The sequence below is a fragment of the Macaca fascicularis genome, chromosome 17 (assembly GCF_037993035.2).
Source record: "Macaca fascicularis isolate 582-1 chromosome 17, T2T-MFA8v1.1".
Taxonomy (NCBI): domain Eukaryota; kingdom Metazoa; phylum Chordata; class Mammalia; order Primates; family Cercopithecidae; genus Macaca; species Macaca fascicularis.
The window spans coordinates 99648348-99672588 of NC_088391.1; the positions used below are offsets into that span (position 1 = coordinate 99648348).

A 24241-nucleotide genomic window follows, 5' to 3' on the forward strand; every position below is an offset into this window, starting at 1 on the left:
ACCTAAACATAAACATTTAAAAACATTATGATTAATTGCATTCATTTCTCATGAGTTAGTTATTTGGTCATCCAGGCCTGTTTCTTTGACACCCAGGTTGCAAGAACTTGTTTATTTTTCAGAGTTATTTGAAGGTTAAATGAGGTCGTGCATATTAAGTTGTTATCAGAGTATCTGACACAATGGGAATGGTTGCTATAATGATAATAGTGATAGGGCTAGGCGTGGTGGCTCAGGCCTGTACTCCCAGCATTTTGGAAGGCTGAGGTGGGCGGATCACTTAGGCATTTGAGACCATGCTAGGCAACATAGTGAAACCCCATCTCTACCCCACTCCCCCCAAAAATACAAAAAGTTAGCCAGGTGTAGCGGCACACACCTGTGGTCCCAGCTACTTGAAAGACTGAGATGGGAGAATTGCTTCAGCCCAAGACAGTGAGGCTGCAGTGAGTCTTGATTGCATCCCTGCACTCCAGCCTGGATGACAGACTGAGACCCTGTCTCAAAATATATACATACATATATGTATATGTGTGTGTGTGTGTGTATATATATATATATTTGTGTGTGTGTGTGTGTGTGTGTGTGTGTGTGTGTGTGTGTGTATAGTGATGGCTGTGGCTGGTAAGAAAGCATCTTAGTTTATATTAGCTTATTTATGGAGAAAGGGAGAGTTGTTGAAAACAATGCAGATGACTCACGTGGTGGACGCCCAAGATATATCCCGGTTTTCCTTTTACATTTCACTCGTGATCTTTTTGTTTCACAGAGTAGCAGATAAAGGAGATATTTTGTTCTTTGGAAATAGAAATATCAGGATTCACAGAACACTATTAGAGATAGGGGTGTTGTTTCTTAGTGTTTTGCTCGGGTTTGCCTTGTGGTAAGCAAGGATCATGGATTTGCATTGCTCAACTGCCACTCTTTCTCTTAGGTCACAGGTCTGACATGTTTGTAACATGCCTGTCTAGGGTCAAGAGTGGTTTGTGTTTTTTAGTATTGCAAAAATAAGATCCACATGGGTTAGAAACAGTGATATTTCCTAAATGGTAGGGGTGTGTGTGTGTGTGTGTGTTTATTTTATTTTTAGTTTTTTAAGAAAAATAGGATTTGGAACAACACAAGGTCCTGCCAGTGGACAGGGGCTCATGCAGTGCCTGAACTAAGGAACTGGCATGCTGAGGTGGGGGAGATATTGGGAACAGGGGACAGGTGCCCTGTAAAGATGGGGATCCCATGGAGTGTCTGGGAGCAGGTGGGAGAATGAAACAGGAATGAAGGCTCAAGGATGTAAGTATAAAAGTGACAATGTCTTTCACCAAGAAGCAAGGGGTTCCCATTCCAGTAACTGGAGCCTTAGTTTTTTTGTTTCACAAGATGAAATTGATTATGGAGGAAAAAATGAAGGCTTTTGAAAATATATCACTTGTGAAATTTCTCGAACTATTAAACCTTCTCTTTGCTACCCAGTATAATTGTTTAAATAACAAAAGGAAGTATTGAACAGATTCTATACAAATGAAAAAGAGAAAATGTTTCAAAGAGAAATGGAAGTCATTTTCTCTTAAGGTTATTATTTGTTTAATTCACATGTTAATCCAGTGATTCAATTCCTGAAATCATCAGCAGGATAATTTTTGCATCTTACCACATTTCTAAATTCTCATATTTTGATAATAAGGGAAATGATTTTTAAGCCAATGTGAGATTTCCTAGAGATCCAGATTTTCATCAGCACATTCACAACAGTGCCCCTGTGTCCCCAAGTCTGACTGAAGTGATCTGTAGAAGGTGGCAATATTGACCGTGAATCACAGCTTCCCAGGGTCTCAAAACTGATGACTCCACTCAGAAAAGAGAAAACAGAACACATCCAGTATGATGTAAATTGAAGGTGATATCAGTGTATTAGGTGAGTACATTCATCCCTAGCATCTGACAACACTTAAGAGAATGTTAGTGTCTAAATGAACATAGAGAATCTGCACTAATAAGATTGTAACAAGCAATTTAATATTCTTCAGAAAAGTTGTACTTCTTCATTAGGTGAGACTTGTTATCTTTACTTAATTACAGGGAAAAATATTCCATATAGAGAAAACATAATTATAGCTTTGAAGAATTCTGCTGGCTGGTTTAAAAAAAAAAAAAAAATCCCTCACATTTGCATTTTGGATAATCCACGTTTGGTCTGAAGACTGTCTAACCGAATGACAGAAAAGGCTGATCTTTACCTTGATGCTGTGAAAGTGAGGTGAATTAATTGGTTTAAGTGGATTAAGTTGAATTGGCTTACGTTCTCATTTCCTAATTCTACACTTTGGTTCTGTTCTACTAAGAATTCAGTTTGTATACTATTGGTTTTTAATACGTATAGGTATATCTTAATGTGCTTTTTGGGTATCCAAGGATTTCAAATATAAGAGAATATTTCTTGCTGATCACATTAAGTGATAGAGTTTTCTATGATTTTGTATGTCTCTGATTGATACAATCAGGTAGCACTTAATATACTTATGAAACTTTATAGTGTATCTCAACCTCTTCTAGGTCAAAGTCTAATGTGGGAATTCAGCGAATGCCATAAACACACACACTCAAACATGCACACACACATAAATACAGTTTTCCACATAACTTCTGGGAATTCATTGTTCCTCGTCCCCCAGAAAACCATATAATTGGGTTATAATAATTTCTTAGTTTATTGATTAGAAAATTAATACATTCTGGATTAATATCCTCAATGTTGTTCAGAGTCTCCTTATAGTTCTTGAGGATTTTTAAGGTTAAGTCTTTTGTATAATGATTTTGTTGTTGTGTTTTTGTAAATTGAAGAAATTCTATTTTTGTATTTTAGGTAAAATTTGTGATTTTAAAAATATATTCTGAGATTTCTCCTAATAGATGGATAACATAATTTTTAAAACAGTAAAATGACACTAAGCATGTTAAGCCTATTTTGTAAGATTATTTTTAGTGGATTCAATTTTCAGCTCTAAGAGAGTATTTCTCAAGGATCTTGGTCATTAGGAACAGTAAACCAGAGCTTTGTTTATAAAATGTTCTCTGAGCCTGAAGATGGAGCTAAGGAAGGAACATCTTTCAGCTGCACTGTAAGCAAGCTATTAAAATACCTTTTGAATTACAGTTTACATCTATACTATTTGTGTAGATCACTTATGAAGACTACCTAGCATCTCATGACTGTTTTCAAATTTCATCTCATAGGTTTATTCATGCATTTATTTATTTGCTTTTTATGCAGGGTGAGTTGCCATTACTTCTGCAGAAAAATTACCCATCTTTACTGTAGAATCCTTGGTATGCTTGCTAAGTACAATAGCAGTTGGAGATATATCAATATGCTTTAAGCTTTGGGATACTTTTTTTTTTTATTAAAAAGGCCACTATTGTAGTCTTCAGGGGTTCACCATTTTCTCATGTTTTGCTGGATGCATAGGCCCCCAAATCTAGTCAGGTGTGTGTATGCTTGGGGCTCTATGGGTAAATGCTTGTGATTATTTTATTCTCAAATTATTCAACAAAGAGGTTTTTTATAAAAAAAAAAAAAAAACAGGTGAAATTTATGACTTTTTAAAGGACTGGAATGTAGCCATACGAGCACTTAATTGTTCTTACAAAGCATAAATAGTATTTTGCAAGTAATTGAGGTCAACTGGGCAAGTTAAATCTTTGAGTTAAAACTTTGAAAATTAATCTCTTTCAAGGGAGGCAGCCGTCGGGAGCATCTCAGGTATGATGAGGGAATTTTCCATTTTGGAAAATCTCACAAGGGCATAAACACCTCATTTCCCCAGCCATGCTTCCTTATAGACACGTCTCCTTTGCTTTAGATGAAGGCTTGCCATTATTCTCTCTACCAGAAACCTAAGGTGGAGAGTGCACCCTCCTTTTTGAGGCAGGTAGTTGGGAAATATTTTAATGAAAATAAGCAACATGATTTTTTAGAATGTATATGCCTTCCACCCTCCATGTGAAATGGAACTTGTGTAATAAGCATCACCTAACTTCACATTTAAGTGTTTTCCGCCCTTTAGGACTATCCATATCATTAACTAGATAATCTATAGTAATTGTTAGTGGTATGGAGTGAGGTGGGATCAGAGGCTATTCATTATAAAGCAGAGACATATTAAAAGTAAGTATTTTTTGTCAACCCACATAGAATTTGCCCTTAACATTCCAGGAATCATGGTGAGAGAGAATATGCAATGTTTCTCAGTGTTCTGAGCATGAAATAAATTAAAAAACTTAATCTAAATGGTGGACTAGATGGTAGAAAAGCAGAGTAATAAGAAAACGTCTAGAAACTGCAGAGTAATAAGAAAACTTCCAGAAATTACATATTTTCACTTTTTGATAATAATATTGGAAATTAATGTTCCCAGGAAAACATCTGACCATATGACATATTTAACACCTCATAAGTGAAGTTTTTTCTCTCTCTCTTTCTCGCTGATGTGATCTATATTTTATCAATTGCTATTAAACTTTTGGAAAAGGACAGGAGATATAATCTCATTTAACTGGACAAAAACTGGGAAAAAATTGAAACTTGCTTCTGAAGCGAGGATTGAACACAAATAAATGAATCTGATTAAAACCAAATGTGTTTTTATGTATGTTTCTACTTTTTCCCTTATATCAATCATTTTATTGAAATGATTATCAAGATTCAAACTCGTTGGTGATAATTACAAATCAAAAGGATATGTGTAAGAAGGATAAGAATCCCAAAATCTAGACAATCCATTTATTAGTAATTGAATGTTGGTATAAAATATATTTTATTCATTACTTTATCCATTATAATGAAATTACTTAATTCATAATAAATGAATTTATGTTTATAATTTTCAAATGCATTATAAAATAACACTTCCTGTGCATTTGCGAGAAAATAAAAATAGACTTTTCCACACTTTTCTTTGTCTATTTCATGCGTAAAAGCCTCTTTTATTATGTTATCTTTTTGGGAAAAATTCAGTAGTCAAGCAGAGTACAAAAGGAATCCAGGCAAGCCACCCATTTACCTACTACCTTGAATTAATACTATTAACATTTTTCACCTTTTGCCTCAGATTTTCGTTATCATAAAAGACGTAGATGAGTACCAGTAAAAGCCAAGGTCCCTTTTGTTTTCCTATATGCTACATTTTTCTCTTTCCCTCCCCAGAGACAGCAATATTATCAAATACATGTAATCTTCCACATTTTTTATTTTCTCTAGCCATTGTATTTTCATAACAAATGTATAACATTGTGAGTAATTAAGAATTACAGAAATGCCATCCTACAGCATATTTTATTCTGTACATCCTTTGCTAACTTCATGTGGTTTTTGAAATTTAGCTATATTGATACCTCGAGACCTCGTTTATTCTTTTTAACTGCTGCACTACCTGTGGATGAAGAAATCTCAGTATACTCATCTATTTCACTGTTGATGGACACTGAAGTCTCTTTTCATTTTTTTCTCAGTTGCAAGCAGTGCTGTATCCTCATACTTGTCTCTTGAGATATATGTTTAGAATTTTCCCTGAGGTGTATATTTAGTGGCAGAATTGCAAGGAGAGTGATTATTTGCATTTTCTTGATTGCAAGCAAAGTCGACATCTTCTGGCAAAGCAAGTTGTGCCCTGCACCCTGGCGCATGCCCACGGATGTTCACTGGGCTTTATGCAGTCATATACCATGCTCCAGCTTTAGGCCTTACTGTAGACATTCTGTTCCTACCACAAGGTCATCTTACTTTTTTTAAAAAAAAACCTTTAGATTTTCAGCACAGCAAGAAAATTATTGTGTATGTAAGGAGTTGATAAAGTTTTTATTTTTAGTTAAATATTCGATGATCCCTTCCTTGTTTATTAGCAATGTTTCTTTACCCCTCTCTAGATTTTTAATCTCTTTTACTAAAACCGTATCAATGATATATTGCTTTAATTACTTCTCGTAAATTCTGTTTTTCTTATGTGTTTTGGTTATTTTGGGGTCTTTATTTTCACATATTAATTTTATAATCAGTTTGACTCTATCCATAAAATAATTCTTCTGGAATGTGGACTAGAAATTAATTTATAGATTAATATGGGAAAAATTACACTGTTTAGGCTATTGATTTTTTTCTTCCACAAATGTATTTCAACATTTATCATTGTATTCCTTAAATAATATTTGATTTTTTTCTGTCAATTTTATGCACACCTTTATTTCTTTTTCTATGAATTTTTTTGCGTGTGGCTATAATAAGTTCTATTCTATTATGTATTAATTTATTGGAATACTGAACCTTGAGTTTCTTATGTTGATCTTATATGTAGAAATCCTGCCGACTTTTCTTATTAGTTCTAATAAATTTCCTGTGAAATGGCTTACTACTTTCTTATGTAAATGATCATAATTATCTTTTTTTTCTTTATGTATCTTACCTCTTCTTATTTTATCACACTGGCTAGCACTGCCAATACTTGTGGAAAATTTGTGATGATAATGGATCTTATTGTTTAGTTTCCAAAATAATGGCAACTGAATATTTGTCATTAAGTACTACATTTGTAAATAACCTCTGCCTAGTGTTTTCAATCATGGATGGATACAAATATTTTCTAATGGTTTATTTATTAGGAAGATCATAACAATTTCCTTCTTTTCTTTGTTCATGTTATAAACTGCATTGATGTTTATTTTTTGACGTTGAATCATTCTTCATTTATACTGCAAACCCTGTTTGCTCATGATATACTACATTCTACTTTCTAGTCTTTATGTTTGCATTTATTTTCATTATTGAGATGAGATTCTTGTTTTTCTTCTTATGCAATCTTTTGCTATTAACTGTATATTAAAAAGTAGGTTGGTTAGCTTTCTCTTTTCTTTCTCTCTCTGTTTTTTCTCTCTAAAACAGTTTGTACTGAATGAAGATCATATACTCCTTTAATGTCTGGTGAAATCTCCCTAAAATCTTCTGAGCATTTGAAAGGAGAGTTGTCTTTTGGGTACTGATTATTTTACAATGTATATTATAGTTGCAGATTATTTTCTTTCTTTTTTGAGTCACATGTATTTTCTGGAATTTTGTCCACTTTGATACTTTTAATTTATTCACCAGCTAAATCATAACTAGCTTTGTTTAGTAATCTTTTAATCTCTATTTCAACTATAGTTTGACATTTACATTCCTGATACTGTTTGATTATGCATTGTCCCCAACATCATTGATAATTCTTGCTCAAGAATCTGCCTCTACGAATTATTTTCAAGAATCATATTTTTGTTTTGTTGTCATTTTCACTTTTATTTTGTTTAATTAATTTCTGAAGTTTCAAACATATATTTTCTGTAGTTTTATTATATCCTTCTTTTTCTTTTCTTTAGATTTTGACTTTTTGGGTGATTTTTTTCCTGAATTCATGAGCTGAATATTTATTTCATAGTTTCCAATGATTTTTTTTTGCCCTGAGTCTGTAAATTATCATCTCCTAAATACCTCTTAGTGTATTCCGGAAGTTTTATCTGTAGTGCTGCCTTTGTTGTTTAGTTCTAACATTTTGTCTTTATGTTCTTTCAGAGATAAAGTAACAATCAGTTTGTCAGAAAAATACATTTAACACACCGTGTTTTTCCCTTCTTCATCCAAACTGGGGATTTTTTTTTTTTAACCATTAAATAATGAGATTTCTTTGATTCTTATGAATATAGTATGAGTGACTTCTATTTCTGTGTAGACTTATTTAAATCACGTTGCTTATTACCATGACAACCCAAACTATACAATTTAGCAAATATCTGAGACAAACCTGCTTTCTAAATAATCCCCCTTCTGCTCCATTTCCTTACCAAAATACCCATATGTATAATGATTTCCTAAAGAGCTAAAAACCTTTTCTCTGCAATTGTGCATTTGTTTTTTCATTACTTTGTGAGACCATTTTTATTTTCAAACAGAAGAATCTAGAGGAATAAAAAAGTATTGGGGTTTTGCCAAAGTATCATACAGATTATAATACTTAAAAATAATTTAAATTATTAGATAATAAGTACAACATAATGGTTAAAATTTTACCACTCATTATTTTTGAAAAAGTATGCTATAGACAAAATAGTGGTTAAATTTAAATATTAATCATGATATCTATGATAAATGGCTTCAAGAATAGTGAAGCTTATTGACCCAATAAAGAACTATGTATTTTGTGTTAGGTACGTGTTTTCAGGAGATGGAGAGGAAAATTGATTTATCAGATCTAGGAGAGTATGTCATTTTTAATATTAAACAGTAGTTTTTTTTCTTTCTGTTAATGACTAATAGGTTATTTACAAATATTGAGAGCCACATAGTTTTAATAATAAAATGTATATGAAATACAATGATTTAAAAGGCCAATAAAATCCTTTTAGTGTTTTGTTTTGCTAGCTGTTCTTGAGCCAAGAGTGCAGAGGCTAAAGCTTGTATATTTTATATAAAAGAAAAAATTCATTGCACTGTTAGCTATTCCTGCTCTCTCGTTTCATTTCTAACAGGGGAAATGCATTTGGCCTCTTTTCAACCCCTGATAACTGTCCTGCTCAATAGAGTTAGCCGAATCTTTGTTTATTATGCTCTCTGTGCCTGTCATTTGAGCATAGTGGCAGTTCTGCCAGAATAAATAGCACTGCAGTGCCGTACAGAAAGGAGAGCAGAATGTCCCTTTTTGGCTCTCCGTGACCCTGTCTGTCCCTGAAAAAAACACCAGGAAGGAAATGTCACTACCACTAGTTAAATATCGTTTGCCTTTTTCGAATGTAATTTTCTAATTAAGGAGGATGTGCTTTGCAACTAAAGGACGTTTTCAGTTTTTGTCAGTCTCAAACTTTGAACTATTCTCTCTTCACATACTGTCTAGTGGAAAATACATTTTCCAAGCCTGCCGTCTTTATGTGTGCAGGTGTGAGAAGTTGTGAAGGTACGATTATTGTGGTTATTATTTTTTGAATATTACCTGTAAGTGAGACAGGCTTGGAGCTGCTGATTATTACAGTTTACATTGACATTAGCTATGAGGTTGGCATTCTTGTCTCCCTTTTACAGATAAAGAAACTGGAACTCAGAGAGGTTAAGTAAATGGCCCAAGTCACACAGCCAGGAAATGGTGGGCTTGGGATATGAACCGTGGTATGCGAGACTTAAAAGCCTGAGTTTTTGCAAAAATGCCTCCCACCTTGATGACCATCAAAACAGTGAGAAAAAAGATTAGTTTTAAAGCTTAAATGTTTTCTAAATAACCCTTTAAAATATAGGTAATTTCTTTATTTCAAATGAAATTATTACGAGAGTTAAATCTATGTGAATATGGACATGCCTCCACAGGCGAGGCTATCCTCTATTCCTTTCTATCTGGATCTCCAGAATGCAGCACAGTGCTTTCCCAATCAAGGTGCTCAATATGTATTTATTGCAATGATGAATGAACTAATACAATAATTAAAGCCTAGCTTAAAGGCCAGTATCAAGAGAAGTATCATGTGGTACATTGCAAAAAAGTGATCCCAATTTTTATTAGTCTCTGCATCCATGCCCTGTACAATGTAATCAAATGTACAATTGATGCTTCTCTTGTAAGAGGTTAATTCTGTTTCCTTTCCCTTTGAATTTGAGCTGGCCTTGTGACTTGCTTTAGTCAACAGAATGCAGCAGAAATGATGGTGTGCCAACTCCGAAGCCTTGCATGATTCTGCTCCCTCTGATCCCTGTCACTGCCATGTGAGTAAGGCCAGGCTGGCCTGCTGGAAGATGAGACAGACACTCCTGTTGCTCCAGCCTTCAGCCGGCCAATTGTGGGGCTGATGGGTTAGGTCATCCTGAACCTGCTAATGTCTGCCAGGCGGCCCAAGGTGACACACACGATTATGAACAATAATAACTACTTGCTGTTTTAAGTCACTCAGTTTTGTGGTGCTTGGTTATCTAGAAACATCGACTTGCTACAAGTCTCTAATTCAATGTTCATAGCTGTTACTTGGAACCACACATTTTTTGTATGTATATTTGAAGGTCATTACTGAAAAGACAGTTCTCCATGTCATGAGTGATTTGGAAGATTCTGAGATTATCTGCCTTCCCGGTGTTTTCAAACTCTTTGGTCTGTCATCTTCTGGGCCATTAAAATCCCAAACCTTCAGGTAATGAAGACTGTTGATTTTTAGTACTTGTACTAGATTGCGGAAAGATCCAGAAGTGCTTTGTAAAACACTTAGTAGCCAGAAGCCCCTGGAGGAAATGAAATAAAGAGATGGAGATAGAAGGATACAAAGTAGCAAATATGTAGGATGAACAAGTAAAAGGACTAATATAGGACGTGAGGACTATGGTTAATACCAGTGTGTTGTATTCAGGATTTTTGCTCAATGAGTAGAATATACCTGCTTTTGCCATGAGGTTGGGGTGTGGATAACTATGTGTGGTGATGGACATGTTAATTAGTTCCACTCTAATAACCATTTACTATATATGTGTATCTCATAGCATCATATTGTCTACTTTAACATATACAATACAATTTATTTTTTAAAGAACCAAAATAAAAAAATAAAAAAGGAGCATTTGGGCTGGAAGATAATTAAGGGAGAAAAGGAACTCTATTAATAAAAGCATGATAAGTTAAAAAAAAAAAGTGAACAGCACTTTTTACTGTAGCCCTTAGCTACAGGGTTGAAATGGTATGCAGCGTGTAAATTTTGTCTACATGCATATACAGTAATTTTATCTTTTAACTGGGTTTTAATTTTTTAAAGGGTAATAGGAAGCAAAAGATCTGGATTCCTATTCTGAGCCTGCTACTTAACATTAATGAAATCTTTAGTTAAACATTTATGTCTTGTGAATCTTAATTTTCTTCATCCCTAAAATTGTGATAATCACATCCCATCTGCCTACAGATGGAGGTTTAGCCTACATCTCTCTTTGGCTTGTTTTTGATCTTAAGACCTATGAGTCTATAATTCCTAGTTAGGATAAGTTTGAAATTGTCAGTAACACCCAAATAGCCTATGCTCTTAAAATACATTTTGGATACATCAGACCAATCCATACATTATAGCACTCCAAGACACAGCCAATTTTCTGATTGGGATGGCTAAAATTGGAATGATTTAGTGCCACACTGTCTTTCATTTTTAATTAAAAAAAAAAAACAAACCTTTTCAATTGATATCCATCTCCCAACTGCCAGTAATATTTGAACTTTTTATTGATAATATGCATGCGCTCTAAGGCCAAAGACTAAATCAAAACAAGAAAGGTAGATTGTAATTCTCTAATTGGTTTGAAGTACAAAATAAATATACCATGCAGAGTAAAATCAAAATTACATTTCTGGAAACAAATACCATCTGTACCATTGATTGCATCTCTCTAGTCTTCTCTTTCTCCTGTCTTCCTTCTTCTCTCTTACGAATGCATTTCTCCATCTGAATCTCACGTGAGAACTGTGGGAAGAAGAAAGTGATTGGCCCCAGGACAGTGTTTCCCAGAGAACATTCTGTGGGATATTCATTCAAGATTTCTATGAAACAAATTTTAAAATTCAAGAAAGGGAGTGCCTCTGGTCCGAAAGAAAGTTGTACATTCTCTTGAAACAGCACACAGTCCAATGGACTGAAAAGCTTTGAACGTAAGATAAAGGGTAGCTAGGTTTAGTTGGCCATAGAACTCAGGACACACTTGAAAAACTCTTCAGTAGCCTATGTAAAAATATTTAGGAGCATTGGAGCCCAAAACCCCATGTGCCTTAGGAGACTGCTGCTTTCTGCCAGTGGAAGCAGGCAAGCAATTCAGTGTTACTAAAAGTGAAGATGACCTCTCCCAGCTTGTTACTCTCCAAATAGACTGAACGCTGCCTGAGGACAGGTTCCATGTCTTCCATTCTCAATTGTTAAGACTGAAGGGCACAGTGAGGCTTTACGGTACTTTCTAATTGACAGGTTGAAATTGTGAGGAAGTGCCTATAGGCTTCTCTCTCCATTTGCAAAACAGTTATGTTGAGTCCTCCCTCACCTCTCATTGGTAAAAGTTGACCCAACTACCGATAGCACTCTTAGTATACTGATTTAACATCAAGAAAAGACAAAATAGAATTAATCAGCCAGGAAAGGTTTTCACCCCTGAGAAGAGCGTTGTTTTGTGAATGCTTCTAAAATATTCACGGAGCTCAATAAGCCACCCTGAAGGCTCAGCCAGCAGCTGTACAAAGTCTTCACTCTGCTCTATCACAAAACTTTCTTTCTGAAAATGCATTCTCACTACTTTATACCATAATGAATGACCTCTGAATTGGCCTTCCCCAACCCAAATTATGCTAAAAATGCATCCAGTTCCATGGATCCCGAGGTCTTAGGAGAATTGGTAGGGCCACTATTAATGGGTGAATTTTGAAGGCTGCAAATCAGAAGATCACTCTTAGAAATCCTCAAACTCATGACCTGGATTAGCTTGCCTCTCCCAGGGCATCTACCTTAACAAATCCAAGTCCCGGAGAAGCACTAGAACTCCGTGGAGAGCCTGGATTCCTGCCTTTCCTGCAGTCACCATCCATATACATTTGCCATGGCTGGCTTTCTTTTGCAGGGAAGCATGTGCCTGCTAGAACTCGTTCATTCATTCACACAGGGGATTCAGACATAGGGAAAACTCTCTTTTCGATGGTTGGTAATCATACGTTTTCACTGACAATCACAGAAATCTTCCACCCCACCTATCCGGATTACTCCTGCTGGGGTCCCAACTTTGTCTCTCTCTTCCTGAATTGCTGGCCTGTAAACCAGACCCATGTACTTGGATTTCGTGCTTTTTGAGTTTCCTTATAATATTCTTGAGCACTCCTTGACAGACCTTGGTCATATCCTCTGACTCACCATCTTCTCTGTGACCCTCAGGTTTGTCAAAAACCAAAACATAAACTTCAGATACACCTTAGGGCTCAGTCTCCTTTCAAGTCTATCTGTATGTCGATGTATGTGGATCCTTTTGTGGCATGAGATCTCTCAAATATCACTGGGCTAACCTGATTCCAAGTCCTGAATCCTGATGCTGAACTTTGTCCCACAGTCATCTACAAACTGACACAGACAGAAAGGAAAGGAGAAATCTCTTCTTGATATAATACTGACATTAATATTTCCTTGAAAAGACAAATAAGCTGCAGAATTCCTGCATCTTCATGTAAGTTTTCATTTTGACTTCACCATTTTACTAAAGGTAGTCCAAATACAATGATACAGACTCATTTTTTTCGAAGAATATAGATATAACCACTCTCTGTTATTGTATGGGATGCAGAATAATATAGTTGGTCACTGACTTTGAGATAGCAAGTACAAACCACACGTAGCAGACAGCTGAGTTGACTTCATGTGCTGCTGTTGCTTGGGTTTTTAAAAGCTTTTATTCATGCTGTGCTTCTTTAGTTGATGTACATGGTCAGGAAATCCATCCCTCCTTGACAACATACCTCAGCAACAAGCAGCCTCCCTCTAGTTTGTCTCGCTGACTCACATCCACATAATTGCTTGAACACAAGGAACTATTTATCATTTTTGTTGGAGGGAGTAAAGTCATTATCCTGAAGATACCCCCAAGAAGTGGATCTCCACTTTGACAGAGCAGCGTGTAGCTGACGAAGGCGTCAGCAGACATAGGGAGGAGACCAGATATAACTCTTCACCATCAGTGAAAACACTAGTGGGAGAAATACTGTGGTCAGTGTATTTAACTTCATGAAGAATGTATTTTCAGTTCTTCCTTAAGTTCTGGGTCACTCAAACATCTTGCTGGTAATTTGCTTCCCTGCTGATAATCTTTCTACTAATAAATGATGCTTGAGCCTCTTGTAGTAGCCAGAGCCAACCATAATAATTTCACTATTATAACATCATGTTTGATTTGGCAGTGCCAGAATAAATCCGCATTTAAGTGCTCCTCATTTAACAAATATTTACCTAATAATCTCTATCACAGTGCATAGTTGTGATCCAAGTGAGCATAAATTTTGTTTGTTTTTTACTGTTTTATTGAGATATGTGTTAGTCTGTTTTCACTCTGCCAATAAAGACATACTTGAGACTGGGTAATTTATAAAGAAAAAGAGGTTTAATGGACTCACAGTGCCACATGGCTAGGGAGACCTCACAATCATGGTGGGAGGTGAAGGAGGAGCAGAGGCACGTCTTACCTGGGGGTAGGCAAGAGAGCATGTGCAAAAGGATCTGCCCTTTATAGAACCATCAGATCTCATGAGACTTATTCACTTATTCATGAGATTGTCATGAGAAAAACCTGTCCCCGTGCTTCAGTCACCTCCCAAGGAGTCCCTCCCATGACACATGGGGATAATGGGAGCTACAATTCAAGATGAGATTTGGGTGGGAACACAGCCGAACCATATCAAGGTAAAACATAGCTAAAGTGCATGTTATGTGTACGGTTCAGTATATTTTTACACATGTAACATAACATGTAATCTCCATAAAGACTAAGATGTAGTCCGGACATGGTGGCTCATGCCTGTTATCCCAACACTTTGGGAGGCCGAGGCTGGTGGATCACGAGGTCAGGAGTTTGACACTAGCCCGGCCAACATAGTGAAACCCTGTCTCCACTTAAAAAAAAAAGAAAATCAGCCAGGCATGGCGGTGCGTGCCTGTAGTCCCAGCTGCTAGGGAGTCTGAGGCAAGAGAATTGCTTGAACACAGGAGGCAGAGGTTGCAGTGAGCTAAAATTATGCCACTGCACTCCAGCCTGGGCCACAGAACAAGACTCCGTCTCAAAAAAAAAAAAAAAAAAAAAAAAAAAGACGTAGAATCAACCCAGCACTCCAGAGGGCTCCTCCATACACTTTTCAAATGTCTGTCTCTTTTTGCTCAATGTTTCCTATGTGAGACGCACATCTGAAATTGAGTATAGTGGTAATTCATTCTTATTGTATTCCTGTATAATATTATTTTGTAAAAATATGTCTGGACATACCTCTGCATATGATTCGGTTTTGTATTTTACTATTGATGGACACTTGTGTTGTTTCCAGTTTTGACCATTAGAAATAAAGCAGCCGCAGCCGGGTGCAGTGGCTCACACATGTAATCCCAGCACTTTGGGAGGCCAAGGCAGGTGCATTTCTTGAGGCCAGGAGTTCAAGACCAGCCTGGCCAACATGGCAAAACCCCGACTCTTGTAAAAGTACAAAAAGCTGGCTGCAATGGCACACACCTGTAATCCCAGCTACTTGGGAGGCTGAGGCAGGAGAATCGCTTGAATCTGGGACAGAGGTTGTAGTGAGCCGAGACTGCACCACTGCACTCCAGCCTGGGTGACAGAGGAAGACTGTTTCAAAAAAACAAAACAAAACAGAAACAAAACAGCCTGAACATTCTTGTGCATATGCTAGGGCGAACATACGTACTTGTTCTCCAGGCTACAAGCCCACGAGTGGAATTTCTGGGTCACTCAGTAGTCATGTGTTCACCTTTGGTAGATGAAGTCAAAGCATTTTCCAAAGTTCAGCTTCAAGCTACCAGCAGCCATGTATGCGGGTTCCTGATGCTCCACATCCCGTAAGTACGGTTTTGTTTCTGGCTCTTTTTTGGACACAGACTATTTTGTGATAACTATTTATCCGTGTTTCTATCTGTGCTTCATAACCATGCTTTTTCATGATTACAGAATACCTGTGGACTACTGGTGTCTTACTTAGTCTACTATTATTCTGAAATGAGAGTTTTTGAGAGTAGAGATATGAGTCAACATAAATATTATTTATTGTTTTTGAAAGGTAATTAAATTGTGTTGTAGGTCGACTTGATTCTTGTTTCTAAAGATGCTTTTTGTAACAAAACAGACATATATGTCATTGTTATAAATGCAGCATATAATACATAAAAACACAAATTTATTAAGATACTAAGTATTTGGCTGGACACGGTGGCTCATACCTGCAATCCCAGCACTTTTGGAGGCCGAGGCAGGTGGATCACCTGAGATCAGGACCCGCCTGACCAACATGGAGAAACCGTCTCTACTAAAAATACAAAATTAGCCGGGCATGGTGGTGCATGCTTGTAATCCCAGCTACTCAGAAGGCTGAGGCAGGAGAATCACTTGAACCCAGGAGCAGAGGTTGTGATGAGCTAAGATAATGCCATTGCGCTCCAGCCTGGGTAACAAGAGCGAACCTCCATCTCAAAAAAAAAAAAAAGAAAAAGAAAAAAGATACTAAGTATTCATGCTTTAAAGTGTGAGTGTGGCTTTCACTACTATGAAGGATATAAGTGATCTGTTACTATGTATATTCTTATCACTACTACAGTTACTGATGAACTGCTCACTTTCTTATCCCAAGTGCAGGCAGTGCCCTTCCTGTTTCTAAGGAGAGCAGAATTAGACTCGGGTGTAAGACCAGCAATTGGAAATAGTTTTCTGCAGTGCTTCATAGACCTTACAGGCACCGGCCCTACAGCTAGATGGCCAAGTTCAAATGTTTGGTCTCTCTAATACTCATCTGTGTTTTGGGGCAGCTTACTTCACCATTCTGTATCTCAGTATCTGCTAGGATTAAATGAGGAGAGGCATTTTTAAATGCTCTTAACAGTGCTTCGTGCACAGGACTCCTGTGTTCACCTGCATCCCAGATTTTCTCGAAGTCTAGTTACTGCAGTCTTCCTTGCAAGGGGTCCACAGTTCTGTACTTCCTAACATATATTTCTGTGGGGAAAGGTGCAGGGAATGACTGTATCTAGGAGGATGCTAGTTTGTACCTACCATAAAGGATAGAGAAGGCCAGAGGGCCTCTGTTTACTCCCAGCTTCTAGCTCAACTGTCAGAATTGCAAAGGCTTTCCATAATTTCTGGCATGGTTGCAGAAAGTGAGAAGTCTCAGGTACTTTCTTCAAAGAATAAAAGAGAGGAACCCCCAAAAGTATGCAATCCTAGAGTCCTACTTCTTCCCCCCAAGTTTCTCTCATAGACTGAAAAATACCCTGAGAGGTTGAAAGAAGGTAAGATGTAAGCAGGGCTCACCTCCACAGCAAGGCATCATGCCAACTAAGGAAAACAGAACTTATTGTAAATGAATAAATCAGCATATTGACAGTGCAGTTGATGAATGCTCAGTGTCTCCAGGGACTTTCCAGCACTAGCCTCTATGTACGTGCAGCTGATCCCAAGGGCAGTAGGTCTGGACAAGATTGCTCACGTCTGGAATGTGTTTATATTTAATTCTTGCCCCATCTGGGGTCCTACTGGTCTAAGTCAGTCTAAGGGTTTTTGTGCCAAGTAGGGTTAAGCTACTTCCTAAACTGACTACTTGGATCACTCTCTAGGGAATCTCCTTGCCTGAGGATAATTGAGGACAAAAGCTGCCTTGTACACACCATCAGATTGTTCTGCTCAGATGAAGTGAGTTTGCCCATGTTCTAAGATAAACATTCTCTTTAATTCAGTCCTTTCTCCACCCTATACCTATCTACATGAAAGGTAGAATGAAAACCAGACTGATGTCTTGGCATTTAATATTTTGTCTGATGTAAAGGGTGTTGCATTTTACTAATATGTCAATGCAAGCTGACAGTTTTGTTAACTATCAGGAAAGCTCTCAGGAGAATTCTAAGGCAGAATTTGAACTGAAACAGATCATCTAATTCGTATGTTAATTTTGCCTATAGGATTGAGTCTTGGCTGGATCACATGACCTCTGTGCTCCCCCTTGTCAGAAATTGAATGTTAAGTTAAATGCCTGTGGAATAGGAGTCAAATATCAATAAGGGAAAGGACAGCCATGCAGACTGCTATGTAGTATGGGCGTTTTGCTGGCTAAAAGTTTTTATTACTATCCTGCCAAGGTTGCTATTGCAGTAACAGACACATATTTCAGTCATAAATGATGAAATAAATTATTTTAAATGAAGATGTTATGCATCTCAGTAATTGCAGAAGTAGTCCTTCAAATGCTTTAACTTGCATTTAATTTTTCTCCTGACAATGAAATTTTCTTTTTTTAAAAACCAAGTATGTTTGGAGTCAGTATCTGTGAAATGTGAAAAAAAATCATTTAAGAGGAATACCCTTCCAATCAAATGTATGCCACTCTAAATTACTAATTAATCATTCACTTTCCCCAATGTGAACCCATCCTGTAATGATTTTGCCCACCCACACATGCCACAGTGGCCAAATGTCTCTTCTCTGTGTGTTGATGCAATTTGCCATCCTTGTAAGGAAGGCAGGTATATATGAAGCGACATGGTGTCACTGGTATCTGTTGCTCTTTTCCCTAAATTCTATCAAAACAATATGCCATGATCATAGGGTCTCTTCTGCCAAGGTCAACTGGGAAGCAAGGAGGGTAATCAAACCTGAGAGCCTGACATAGGGACCCTGATGTCAGTGAACGGAGGCATCCGTGCTTGGGGCCAGCACCCGGCCTTCAGGGGAGAGGCCCCAGTGCTTTTTCTCCTGACTCCTTAAGTTGTCCCTGCCCTGGCAGCATCTCTTATCACAGGCAAAACCAGACACTTTTCTCCTACCCACCGGGTCTGTAGTTTCCCTCTCTGCCCTTAGGGATATTGGTGTCACTTTTCTCTACAAAATTAGAAAATGCCCAAATATAGTTTTTAAATAATGTTAAAGATAAATATTCTTATAATACTCAGTATAGAACATTTAGGAAATTAAGAAATCACCTCCAGGTCTACCAGCTTATTACATGTACTGTTAACATAGACTTTCTTTTTCCTGTGTCTTAAGTTTATTTTTTAACATAGTTCAAATTATACTTTAAGTATACTAAAGGTATACATTTTGTTTCTGGCTTTTGTTTTGGGATTAATGTTGTTCATGAACATTTCCTGTGTTTTCATATTACCTTTATATACACATCAACGAAATATTTGCTGGTTATAAAAATAGATGTTTCAATATAGAAACCTTAGAAAATTGAGAATAGTTAAAAGAAGTAAAGCAATATCTCCATTTCCTTTTTCAAGTCTCATTCTATTTCTTTCCAGGCCTTCTGGATATATAATTGGGGTTATTATTTATACAGAATTTATATATTGCTTTCTTAATTTATCATAGGGTCCATGCTATTTAATTAATTGTGTTTTCAGTCTGGGATATAAATAAATATTTCTTTTTGTAGTTGTAGTAATTAAGATAACAATGAACATCCTTGTTTATAAGTCTTCAAAAGCATTTCTGAAAATCTTGGAATAGGTTCCCATATATGGAAGTACTGGTTCAAATGATATGAATATTGCAAACTTTATAACGAAATTGTTTTTGAGGAAGCCTCTACCAATTTAAACTATCAGAAAAAGTGTATAGGAAAATATCTTTCTCATTCTAATTTTTTCAAATTGTATTTCTTTGTAATTTTAATAAGATTGATACTTAATTTTTTTTTTTTAAAGGTAGCTTTTTGGAAACTCTGTATAACAGCTATTTGTTTTAGAACTTCGTATCATCTCTAATTCTAGCAATGATCTAGGTGGACAAATTTTACTTGGTCTCCTGTTTGTATACACGATGAAACTCCAGTTCAAAATATTTAAGTAACTTGTCTAAAGTTAACCAACCAAAAAGTATTTAAACCTACCCCAAGACCGAACATCTCCAAAGTCTGACAAACTTTATCACCAAACTGCTTTAAGAAAAATGATGCAGCGCATCACACAGACAACACACACACACACACACACACACACACAGAGCAAACCATACCCCACTACACACCCAACACACACCCAACACACACACACACCAAACCACACCCCCACACTACACACTCAGCGCACACACACACCAAACCACACCCTGCTACACACCCAACACACACACACGGACACACACACATGACCAAAACAAAAAATCATCCTAAGCCTCAGCAGCATTGTTAGCACTGAACGAACATCATTCCAAACATCTCTTTGTGCATATCGTAAGGCCAGCAGGATGGAGAGGAGGATGCATGGATGCTGGATGGTGAACAGAAAACTGGAGAGGTGTATCAGTAAATTGAAAAGTACCGACCAAAGCGAATGACGCAATACATTTTTACATAACATTTACCTCTAACAGAAACAGTTTTATTTATATTACTTATCCTGCAAAGGAGTTTAATAGTTGAATTAGTGTTTAATAGTTGGAAAGTGTTCAATAGTTTAAAACACTTATTTTGAGTTTTCCCAAAACTGAAATCAGAAAAAACAATCGCATTTGTTTTCTTACATCATTTTAATTTCTTGTTCCAGCATTTAATCCATGTAGAGTTTATTTGGACACACTATGAGTTATAAAGCTATTTTTATTCTTTCTTCTTATAAACTAAGTCAATTAGGAAAATATATTGAATGATTTCTTTTTTTCTCTCCTTGTATTATATTCTTTAACATGTGAAATTTGTATGAAGGCTTTTAAAAAATTCTCTTCCTCCTACTTATGAAGCTTATGTTCTACCACATATAACAACAGATATTACAGGTAGGATATTATAGAATTATGACTACATTTTTAGAGAAAAAATGGTCATTGAAGCGATGTATTATAGACCCTCATGGATTATAATTATGTACTGTATGTTCAAAACAAAATACAGTGCAAAGACTGAGATGTTTGCCAGTTTGCTTCTGCAGTTTGGAAAAAGCAAGGAAATACCAGTTTAACAACCAACCAAATAATGGATATTGACCCTGTAAGCACAATAATAATAACAGAACAGTGTACCCATTGGCAGGAAATTACTACAGCGTTTGTCCCATTCATACTATACATCAGTGATGTGGAAGAGGTGGGGTACGTGCCCTCCCAAAAATTCCAGAATTATCTCTGGGCTTCCTTGTAAGAAGCAGGCTCATGCCAAAGTCACCCATGCTACCCTTCCCTGCCTTCCCTGTGACCCTCTTCACCTGATCTCCATTGCTAGAGCGGCTGTCACTGACTTGAGCCTGTCTTACATCTTTCCTTGCTTATCAAGTGGGCTCAGACATCTGAGATTTTTATCATCGATAATTGTAGTAAATTCTGTTTCCAAGAGTGATAGTTCACATTGAATAACAAGATCAATTTATTTAAATTATCCTTCAAAAGTTCTACTTTTTTCATTCTCCTTTTATAAGAATTACTTCTGGAAGAATTTTTAAAGTGACTAAATTTGATCCATCAAAGAACATGCTTGTGACTTAACTGTGTTTTACCTTACATCACACTTGGGTGTGATGAAAAAATTCTGACTTACTGCTTGCATAGCCTGAGAAGACACAAGTATAGCTAGTGAGGACCACTTGACATGTAGGTTCAGTTCCTTAAAGGAAAAGAAGTCCAACCTAAGGAGACAGCAACAAGGACTATTTCAGATAAGCAAATATTAAATCACACACCTAGTGGTACATTTTTAATTTAAAATCAATGTGGTTTTTGGGTTTTTTTGGCCTCAAATTCTTGTTTTTTTAAATTTTTAAGTTTAAGGGTACATGTACAGGTTTGTTACACAGGTAAACTTGCATCATGGGAGTTTGTTGTACAGATTATTAAAAGAAACTATCAACAGAGTAAATAGACAACCTACTGAATGGTAGAAAACTTTTGCAAACTATGCATTGGACAAATGTCTAATATCCAGCATCTATAAGGAATTTAAACAGATTTACAGGATGATGTGTTTTTATAAATGTGCATGTGTTTGAATCAAAGCATTAAAATAACACTTTTGGGGGACTAACTTTCAGAGTTTTTTTAATGAGACTCTAAAATAATTATTTCATATTTTTAGTCCAAATTGGCAGCAATGTGCTAACTGTCTGGATTCTTCTGACCTGAAGAATGAGCAGAGGGTCATGAAGGAGTTTTAAGGATGCCCATTTATCCTGGTGTATTGTTTTCTTTCAGCATGCAGACATTGGATATTGGAATATTGGACATTTTTGGTTTTGAAGAGTTTCAAAAGAATGAATTTGAACAAGTAAGTAGTCTTTCTTTTAAAATTGTGTGAACTTGAATGGCTTTTTAAAACTAAGTTCTGTTTTTAATTCTGTAAAGACAGTGTAACTACTTACAAGTATGGAATTAAAATAAATAATTTACTCTCATGTTTTAAGATTAATATCTCTGGTTTATCAATATATTAATCATTTTATGTGATCTTGTAAACAACTGGCATAGTCACACATTGAAAGCAGAATCACTTGTTTTAAAAGACAATGCAAGATGAAGACCAGAGTTGTGCTAATGGAAATGCTGTTTCAACTAGGTCAGAGAGAAGGGAGAAAATGAATATTTGAAATAATGCGAAGGCTTTCAAAAACCTTGACCAAACATCAGAGTGGAAGTGCTCTATTATGCTACGTGATGTTATTTGTAGATTCATCTCCATGTGACATTCATACATAGGACTATTGGAAAATCATAAAAATACATTAGAGAGGCATGGGTTGTTTTTTATCTATAATTTGGGGCATTTTGAAAGTATTAAATTATTTAGGCATCTTAATAGCACTGCATGAATAGTTTTATTAAGTATACCTAAAAACTAAGTGTTAATAAAGGCAGTAGAAATACAATTCTCCTTATCAAACAGAGGGGTAAAGTCAGCCTGTAGGAAGGTAAACATGAAAAAATAGAAAACCAAGCTATATTATAGTACAGGAAGAATTACAACTCCATAGCATTTGGGAGGAATTTTCATAACCATGTAATTTGTTTAGCTTTATTTTCTTAACGTGGGTAGTGTGGTAGGATAAACAATGAAATAGAATGTGTTTGAGATGCAAGTCTGTGACTTTTACTAGCGTCGATTTCTTGGCCAAGATGAAGACTCTATAGTGAACTTTGGTTTTCTTGTTTGTAAAATCAGGTTAATAGACTTACAGAGTTCCGAGATTAAACATGATTCAATAGAGGTTCTCGTGTCAGTTACTCTCATACTGTATATGACTAACAAATGATGGATACCTACCCATCACTGTCACAAATGGAACACTTTAAAAACTTAAAAATTGGCCAGTTTTATTTTTAGAAAAGCTCTGTATCATCCTGTGTTTAGATCTTAATTATGCTGACTTACCTAATCCAGGGTGAGTCAGCATGAACCACGTTCTTTACAGAACTTTACAAAATGTCTAGTTTGAACTAGAACTATAGAGGCCATAGATCTCTTCTCCTTTCATAGTTTTCTGTGGATGAATAGAAAAGGAAAGACTTCATGTGTTTATTTTTATTGCTTATTGTGAGAAAAGTAGTGACGAACATAAGGAAGAAAGCAGTTAAGTGTGACCAGTAGAATATATGACAACATATGTGGGTCTGCAGGGTGCTTATGAAGGTACATCTCTCAGCTCAAGGGTTTGAAGCTGTCTGGCATCAGTAGAGATTCCTTAGGTTATTATCTTAGAAAACAGGCAAGCTTTCATGTCTGCAATGAGATTCCCTGCTTTATCCATCTCCTGGTAAGCGACATGCAGAAATTACAGATGGAATGATGACCTCTGAAGTCTACTAGGGGACTTGCCATACAACTGCAGCTCCACACCCAGATATAATTATCAATAGAGAGTGCTAATGACGAATATGTGCAAAACATTTAAGTTGTTTTCTTACTGAAACATATTTATTTTACTACAATTACGTAAATCCCTTATTAGAACTTCTTTTGCTAAATATTTTTATGATTTATTTTGAAATACATTTACAGCCTGAGATTTCTGTATAATAGGAATGGCATTTTTTTTCACATCTAAAGAGTCAGTCTCTATTAAATGCCAAAAGCTACCTTTGGGCATTTATGTGTAAAAATCTCAAGAACAATTCTGGGACTTAAATTTTGAAAAAAAATTGAAATACACACACACACATATATGTATATATACATATATATATGATTTTTAACGGTTTGCTTTGCTATTGTGTACAAAAGCAAGTAGGAGTCATTTAGAAGAATAAAGTTATTTACATTGTGATGAGTGGAAATCTCATCTTATGATAAGTACAAATCTCATCTTTTGACAAGTGCAAATTTGCATGTAATTTTTTTTAAGACCATTGGTTTGAGCGATACATTTTAGATTTCTGTGTTGCTAACAGAAGCTGGACTTTCTTATCTTTTATTCCACTACAAACTTGCAACAAAATGCTTAACAAATCAATGCTGTATTCAGAATCAAACCTAGAAGAATATTAGTGCTTTAATAATATGTATTTTAT

The 24241-nt window shown here is 36.1% G+C and overlaps 1 protein-coding gene across 12 annotated transcripts in view; it reads left to right on the forward strand.

Annotated features, from left to right (window-relative positions):
- The window catches only part of MYO16 (myosin XVI), a 698554-nt gene that overhangs the window by 462877 nt on the left and 211436 nt on the right, over positions 1–24241 (forward strand). For all 12 annotated transcript variants that reach the window (XM_045377420.2, XM_005586232.4, XM_074021383.1 and 9 more), the window contains one exon: positions 21932–22004. In XM_045377420.2, coding sequence (XP_045233355.2) covers positions 21932–22004 — 73 coding nt within the window. The remainder of the gene's footprint in view (positions 1–21931; positions 22005–24241) is intronic.